This window comes from Zosterops lateralis (assembly GCF_965231275.1).
Source record: "Zosterops lateralis genome assembly, chromosome: 6".
NCBI lineage: Eukaryota > Metazoa > Chordata > Aves > Passeriformes > Zosteropidae > Zosterops > Zosterops lateralis.
The window spans coordinates 36,583,491-36,592,312 of record NC_139761.1 but is presented as its reverse complement, the minus strand read 5'-3'; the positions used below and the strand labels follow the sequence as shown (position 1 = coordinate 36,592,312).

At 41.3% G+C, this 8,822-nt stretch overlaps 1 protein-coding gene across 1 annotated transcript in view; it reads left to right on the top strand.

Annotated features, from left to right (window-relative positions):
- Positions 1–3,290: 3,290 nt before the first annotated feature.
- The window catches only part of STARD9 (StAR related lipid transfer domain containing 9), a 92,746-nt gene continuing 87,214 nt past the window's right edge, over positions 3,291–8,822 (top strand). The window contains exon 1 of the mRNA XM_083863539.1: positions 3,291–3,357. Coding sequence (XP_083719665.1) covers positions 3,311–3,357 — 47 coding nt within the window. The 5' untranslated portion in view covers positions 3,291–3,310. The remainder of the gene's footprint in view (positions 3,358–8,822) is intronic.

Genomic DNA, 8,822 nt, shown 5'->3' with positions numbered 1-8,822 from the left:
GTTTCTTGCTTTTAATTTTGTTATAAAATCCTATAATTAAAATTACAGATCAAAGTCTTAGGTCCAAGCTTATGCTTCTATAGGAGTTCCAATCAAAAAATTAAATTAGTTTTAAATTACAGTTTATTATGACTGATATGATTTTGTGTAAAAGCAGGAAATGGCCTTGGTGATATATGGCACATCTACTGATTTCCAAACCATGCTTCAATGATAGTGATAAATACATTCTTCAGATTCTCTTTTTCTGTTGCTTGCCCTATTTTCTGTTTCCCACTTGGGATAAAGCTCTTGTTCTATGAGTAAGATGGACAGTTTATCAGAAGCATTGATTGTTCCGTTTTGTAACCCTCATGAAGAGATGGGTTGGTACAATGTCACTGGCAGGACATCTATCAACCAGGATAGTTGGTTATCTCTGGAGGGTGCCCAGTTTTGTATTCAGGATATGGAGCAGACTGAAGTGGTGCAGATATATTCCTTTCTACCGTTGTATCATTTGTTATGTGAACATCCACCTGTTGATTTCTGTTGCTGAAATAAGTATTTTGCTTTCACGAAGTAACCACTGGGTGGCTCAGTACCACAAAGTTCACAAGTTTCTCTGATTATCGCATATAAACCTAAAGCAGAATTAAGGAAGAAATCTTTGGCTCTTTTTTGAGGACGTTTTATTAGGACTTAATTGTATTTGGTCTATTTTATATTTGAACTTCTCTAAGAATCTCGTTTTAATCTTTATACCCATTATGCAGAGTGTGATGACAAAACGTCCAATTTAACAATTCTCTAGTATACTGTGTAAGCTATAGCTGATGTTCCTCTGCTGCTGCTGAGAAAAGTTAAGAGGATAGAAACAATTTTAATTAGGTTTAAGCAGAATGTCTCTAAGTAGAATCAAAGAATACAAACTAGTGTTTGAGTCCCACAAGCATTAATGGGGTCTTTGTGTCAATATTTGTTATGCATCATTACAGGATTTGAGTCCAAAGTCCCATGTCATTGTTCTTTCAGATGTGGAAATTAAGGTCTTCCACACAACTACAAAGAATCTGACATTTTTAATGAAAATGCTTTGCATATTCTATGACATGGGACAAAACAGAACAATAGGTGATCATAGGTTAGACTTGATGAACTGAGTCTTTTCCAACCTAATAGATTCTGCGATTTTTGTGAATCAACATCCTCTACATCTATTCTAGGCTTAGCCTCTCACTCTCAATGTCTTACAGTGATGATTTAGATCAGGCACATTAAAGCTGTTGTAGTTTAATCATTTTAGAGCACAATGAAAACAGTGTGTTCATTGTAACTCTTTGAAATATGTGGTTTTGTCATATCCCAAAGAGTTGAGCATATTTTCTTCTTTTGCTGTCTTCAATCTACTTTTGAAGATTTGACTGTGGAGTTGGTAGAGTTTAGCTAGTTCCCATTTGCCAGTGATGTGTCAATTAATTCTTTAGTGTGATTAAAGGGGATAAATCTATTGAAGTATGCAGTGATTCCCAGCTTGTAGGTATTCATTTTAGCATCTCCGTGGTGAATGGAGCATTGGGTCCCAAGGATCTGTCCTGTTCTTCACTTGGGAAAACTTAAGAAATGTGGTACCTTTTTCATTTAGATATAACATTTCTGGAGTTTAGGGCAAAATGTCTCATGAACTATACTTAAAGAATAAAAATGCAGTTAAAAGTCAATTTAAACAGAAGTTGTTTATAAAAAACCCCATAGGTCTCTAAAACTTATACACGATATTCAGAAATAGCTCAGTTTATTATATTTTGAAATGCAAAACGAGATATCCATTCAAAAATTTGCATTGGCAAATGGAATTGTCAAAATCAAACAGGATTTGCCTATTGAGCCTGGCATCTTCTTTCTGCCAATGCTACTTGCTCTTGCATCTTCCTGTAACATCAGTAGCTAACAGAGACAGTATTCTAAAAGAAATAAACAACAACAACAACAACAAAAAAAAACTTTCCGTGATTTTTATATTGCTCTAAGTACAAAACTCCCATCAATGCAACAGCTAGATGTTGATTTCTATTACAGTTCTTTGGAAGTTTCAAAGTTTTCTTTTGGATCCTAACTACTAACCACGTGAAGATTGGATGTTTCCAAAGGAATCAGAAACAATCAAGACCTTTCCTTTAGCAGTAATAAGGAAGGTACACTTGCCTTTCCTAAATTCCTGTCAAATTAACGTGGAGGGATTACAGTCCTCGTCCCTAGTGATCACTTTAAGGGCAGCACCCTTAATCGGGTTGGCAGCCTTGAGTTTATGGGTAAAACCCGCGCTGGTTTGCTGCTGCAAAAGAGAATTTGAGGGGGATCGTGAAATCACCGTCTCCTTCTCTGGGGCTGCTGCTCTCTGGAGCAGACCTGCCTCAGGCAGAAAAGCGCTCTGTGGATGCTGGAGCGTAGTGGTGTGGTTTTGGTTTTATCAGTTTTATGTATGTATTTCTTCCTTGTATTAAGTTCATTTTTATAAGTTATAATGGTTTGCCCCGTGCACCCATGTTCCACCCTCATTGGTTTCATCCCAACCCCAGTCATATGTCAGTCAGAAGTTATCCAGCCCTGGGCCTTGTCTGTCACTTTGGGGTCTCTCCCAAAAGTCTGGAAAGTTCCAGGAAGGACCCCAAGTGATTGGACAAGACTTCAGCTGTCTCCCCACCTGAGTTATTAATTTGTTACTATGTATGTCATTTATCCAGAGAGCCATGCCCTTTTGCCCCTGATTTGTCCCCAGTTAGACCCATCCCTGAGTTCCTCCCCCCAGTAAAAGGTGTTGCATTCGGGAGTTCCCAAAAAAAGCTTTTTTTTCCCTCGCTTTTCCCCTGCTGCTTCTGGGGCAGACACCCTGATGAATAAAGCCAGCAGTTAACCCAGAACAGCCTCCTGTTTTTTCCTGCCGTCGTTGCTTCACTCCTTCAAGCAAGACAAGAAATCACGGGGGTCGGTGAGGTTCATCCTGCTACTGAACCGTACCCTCATACTGTCGAGGTGTCAGGGCTGGCCCAGGCAGAGACAGACACCTCAACACCGGAGAGCTGCGCACGGCGGCTCTGGGCAGACTTTCCCCAAAACACCCGCTCTCCGCCCGGGGAAGTTTCCGTGCCTTCCCTCCGTGGGGGCTGCCGGGCTCGGCTGCCAGGCTCTGCTGCCCTGCCCTGCCCTGCCCTGCCCTCCCCCTCGGGGCGGCTCCGCTCCAGCCGCTCCTCCCCGTGCCGGGCCGGGGGCGGGATGCAGGATGCGGGATGCGGGGCCGGGGCGGCCGCAGCCGCGGGGCGTGAGCCGAGCCATGGCCAACGTCAAGGTGGCCGTGCGGGTCCGGCCTCTCAGCAAAAGGTGCGGAGGGGCGCGGGAGGGTCTGGCGGGTGATGGGGGCAGCTGGTCCTGATCGCCGCCCTGGAGCGGCTCGGCCGCGGCTGAGGGAGGGAGGGAGGGAGGGACAGCAGGCGCGGGGGAGCTCAGCGGTACAGCGGGAGGAGCGGGAGCCTCTCCCGCCTCCCTAAATAGCTGGGGAAGTTGGCTTAGAGAAGTCACCCAATGGAGCTGTTAGGCTGATTTCCCTCTTCCTGAGCTCCCCAAAACAGGACAATTGTCATGCGGTGTCCGGGAGTCTTCCCTTCCCTTCCCTTGTGTTGTTGCTGTTTTTTCCAGCGGGAGGCAGAGCCGGATATTCCCATTGTGGCTCAGCTCCCCTCCCTCCCCGGCTTGCTTGGCTCCGATGGAAATCCCAAAAACTACTTGTTACAGCTTGAGGACAACTCCCACAAGCAATGCGGTAGCACAGTGCTCTGGTGTTATTTGTATATAATACATGCTCAAAACCTTGCACGCTTTGGAAATTCGGAGCAGAAAAGAAAGAGAAAAAGCGAGCAACCCAAATGTCAGTGGCTGGTAATTTACTCCTCCTGTTAGAGAAATGCCAGAGCACTCCAAACAGGAATGATTGGAAAAGTGAGGGCCACTCTTTGATTTGATGCTGCCTTTCTTTTTGGCACGAGTCCCTCATGTTGTCTTCTGACTGCACGGACTTTTGCGATAAATAACTCTTTCATGCAGTCGAGAAAATGATTCTTGAAGAGTTGCCCAGCCAAAAAACTAGCCTAGTCATTTAGCCAGCAGTACACTAGCATATTTTGGACTCTTTTGTTCTTATTTGGCTATGGATTTTTATTTTATTTTATTTTCAGAAAAAGACGTCAGAGAGTTTTGAATAAAATTTAAAACCCCAAACAAGCCTGCTAATGTTAATAGAAAAGGGAAATGTGCAAAATAATTTAGAGTTTTTCAACACATTTTGCCTTTAAGTCAAAGCTAACTGATTTTAAAAATGCACTGTCCATAATTTTGTTTAAAATCATGCTTGGGTTATATAGCTCTGATTTGTTGTGCAGCTGTGAATGGAACAGAATTTAATAGATACTGGCCTATTTTAAGAAAAGTTGCATCATTGAAGTAAGCTAAATTTAACCTTTTATTGCTTGATGTTGCCTTAGTGGTGGATATATTATTTGATTTTTATCATTATTTTCCCTCTCACTAGATCCTGCTTGGTGAGGAATGTTGCACCACATCTGTCTTAATGTTTTTCCTGGATGGGTTTCTTTAAATAGTGCATAATAATGAATATGTCATTATACACACACCTGTGACTGTCAGATAAGGTGTGATAAACAGGAAAACGTTTGATGTAGCCAGTGTGGGCCAGCTGTTTGGTAGGGATGTAGTTTGGAGAGGAGGGTGGGATCAGAGAAGTGGGCAGCTTCTTGCATATGGAAGGAATTGATCTGAGGCTGAAACAGAAATATCTGTATGAAGACGAGAGTGGACACTGGTAATGCAGGGAGAAATTGTTAAGTAATTCCATCTAGTCAACTTGTGATGGTGTAACAGATGGGATGGGAAGGGGGGCAGAGACCAGTCTCATGGTGTTTGGCCCCAAAGGGAATAGGCCAGATGCTCCTTCCACTGCGCTGCCTCAGCCGAGCTCCGGAAGTGCATTTTAAGATGGATTTTTTATACTTTATAAATGGGAAAAGGAAACGGCTATATATTCTCTGTGGAGGCTCTGACATGAGAACTTGCTTTCTAGCATTGAACAAAATTGTTCAAATGTAATGACCTAGATGCAAATACCAAATATATGAAGGCTTCAAGTAACCTTGATAGACACTGAAAAAAACTCTCCATGGGCTTAAAGGTCTGCTCTTTTCCAGCTTCTTATACTCTTTCCATACTGTTATCACATAAACCTCTTGCTATCTCTATACACACACTCTACAATTGCCCCAACAGAGTACCCATATCGCTACAGCTTCTATGATCTTTTAGGTGTTTTGAAAAGAGAGACTTCCTGCAGTAAAAAATTTAGTTCAATTAGATTGAAGTAATGAAATTTGTACACTCTCCATTCCAGTCAAAAATACTAAACCTGACTTTTAAGAGCACCAGAAATTGGAAAGCTGCAGGCAGAGGCTAGAACTCATGGGTCAGTTGGTTGTTTCTAGACTATCATGCAAACTTCCTCATTGCTGCTCTTCATTTAATTTACAATTGCAGATGAACATTGGTTTTGCATCTGAAAATTTACTGAAAATTCAAACATTAAAAATGTTAATGCAGGAGCTGTATAAATTTTTATTATTTAGCATAAGGCAAAGAGTGGTCTTTTTGTTCTGCATCTCTATGGCACCCATCACAGTGCGTTCTCTGACAGAGAACTCCTATGGCCAAATAATCCATGATAGATATAAAGCAAGCACAGTTACACAAAATGCAGAAGATTTTCAATTGCCTAAAGTTTAAACAGCCTGTAGCCAGTGTTATTTATGATGCTATCAGTCATTCGCTAGCAGAGTAAATGATTTTTTTATTACCAAAATATAGTATTTGGTGTAAACTCAGACAAATATTTTCCCTGGAGTAATATTTAAAAGTCTTTATTACACATTTACTCTTCTACATACTAAAAATAGACTTGTTACTTTGTGGTTACGTGGATACTTGCTCTGTGTAAATATGTTTTCCCCTTAGAATGAAATATTGAAGCCTGAATGGGTGCATTAAATTGTCTATAGCCATAGGTAATAATCAGGTATTAAATAGGAACTGGGAACTAATGAAATTCCTTTATAGTTTATTTCCAGACATCTTAATGCGTGGTCTATTGGATGTTGGACTTTTGTAAGGGAAGTGTAATGTTATTTTTGGCTGTCAGTCAGAAGTTGTTGATGGAAACACTTTGAATGCTAGCATGTAACTATGTGAACTAGGAATGTTGTTCCTCTTTCTTTTTTGATTGCTCAGTGGAGGATGCCAGCACTGCAGTCTGCAGTGTGGTGCTGTGATAGGAGCCCTTATCCTCCAGACTTGGAAATGGTGTGACTGGCTGAGGAAGTATTCAAGTATTTCAGTACTGTGTCCAGGGTTCTCCTTGTGCCTGGGTAGCTTTCTTAATACTGTTTTGGGTGTTTGTATGCCACAGAAAACCCCTGCAGTGTTCGACATGTCCTGTTACTTTTTTATGTAGGCCAGCAGAAACAAATGCTAGTTTTCATGTGCTGCTGGGTTCAAACATATTTGTCCCTTTGCTGTGATAGCGCATCACAATTCCAGTACCTACCTGGGGCTTCTGATTACTCTTGTTGAGAATCTCAGCCCTGTGTTATATAAGAAGAGAGAGGGTGGGCTGTTTGTGCATGGGACCCCTCTGGGAGGAGAGTGACCCACATGGTCAGGAGAGCATCGTGTTGGGACCAAAGTGGAGCACAGCTGCCTTGTGCCTTTCCCTCCCTGATCCACTACATCTTGTGCCCTCCATCCAGCTGGTCTCAGCTCATTTGTGGGTTCCCAGGATTCAGTCCATTATCATAGTGTATTTTGAGAGCTCCTACACAGGTCAGAGATAGGAAAGAAGAATTTTTAAAATACAGTGCTCTATACCACAATCAAGAGTCTCATGCATTTCTATAGGATTCTTTTCTTAGCACGCACCAGTGACTAGAACATTGCATTCCTTCATGAATTGTGGAATGAGACCTGGGTAAAATTCACAGCAAATTTGTTTGGTTCGCTTGTAAAGTTATAGAATTGTTAGTGAAAAACTTGACACTGGGGCATCCAAGTTGCCTTGTGTGGCTTTTTGAAACTTTATAGTACTCTGCTTCAGGGGGAGTATCCTGAAGTTTGGGAGTTACTTGTGCAGGACTGAGCAAAACATAAAATATATTCTGCAGCTGAAAATATCATCTCCATTTTTCAGCTGCTTCTCTGGCCTGGAAAAAGAGAAAGCTCTTATTTGAGAAAGCCTTTCCTGGTGTCTTTACCAACTTAGAACTGAACTTTCCCATCCTCTAAGACCCTCACAGGCATGTCACCTGAAAGAGATGCTAAACAAATTAATTGATCCAAAAGCTGCCCTTTCCCTTTTTTTCTGTTTTGCATTGTTTCTGAGCTGTAACCTGAAGCTTCCTGGCCAGCCATGTATTGTATTCCCTCAGGAGTTCTTGACTTTGTCTTCCACACTCTGGCAAATGAAAGCATCAAAGAAATGTCTGGGTAGTCCCAGGTGGCAGAGCTGAACCACACTTCCAGCTGTGAAGGTGTTTACTGTCACAATCTGAGCTGCAACAGTTGTTTTCCTCATTACTGCTGTTCTGCATGACATATTCCTCTAACTGCCTCCTGGAATGCAGTTAATGAGGCTTGAAGATAGGGTGGTAAGGAGGAGTTAAGCTTGAGGTCCTAAGAACTCAGGTGAGCAAGCCCATGCCTGGGAGGGAATTTTAGGGAAGGTTTCTCACCCAGAGTTTCCAGAAAATGGCTTGGTGTGGGAGGCTGATCTGAGCAGTGTGCTGGGCATAGCTTCACTGAATAGCTGAGAAAGGAGATTGTTTGATGGGTGCATCATGGTGTGAGTATTTTAAATCTATTTATATTTAAAAGGAAAGCTATGTGGAAAAATAAAATTACTTTCAGATCTTTTTAGAAATTATGCAAAGTAAATCACTATTGGTTTTTAATTTGCTAACTAGGCTCTGCTGTGCTTTATCTCCTTTGTTCTTTGTAATCACATTATACTAAACAAAGGAAGGATTATTTTGCAAGGAAGACTTATTGCTGTTTTATAGACTGTACTATCAGCTATTCTACATGTTCATGTGTAACCGTAAGAACTTAGATACAGCAATGTGGTTTACTGTTGACAAGAGTGATAACTTGTAGTAAAATTTGTAGAAAATGTTCCTTGAATCTTATGCATAACAGATGTTAAATGCTTTATCATAATAAAATTTAAGCAACAGCAGATTGGAGCTTGTTGTATATTTTCATATATATATTCCTTGCTACTTTGGTGCTGTTGCCTCTCACACATAGAGAAGTGGCAGATTTTCATCTACTTTTATCTCCTGTGGTAGTTGAGTGAATGTTGTTCCTCTGAGTCCCTCTGTTACAGAACAGTTCTTTCTTCAATAGTGGTAGTTGAACTGTCTCAAAAGCCAGAGGTTTTGGGGTTGGTACCTGATGGTGGGAGAGAGATATTTCAGGCCTCCAAGAGTCTTTCGCTGTTTGAAAATCTGTGCAAACTGCATTTTTTAAGCATTGCTCATAAGTTCAAGCTTCTTTTCCACACCAAAGCTAGGATTTTTTAAAAGTTGAGATTTTAATTTTGGTTTTATAAATTCTCTCTTCAAAAAAATATATTTTAACATTTGTGGATCCTATTCAAATTATAGTGACATCTTCCCCCGCCCCGCCCCCCCCCCCCCCGGTCAAAGTAGTTATTTTCTTTTACTTTGACTGTT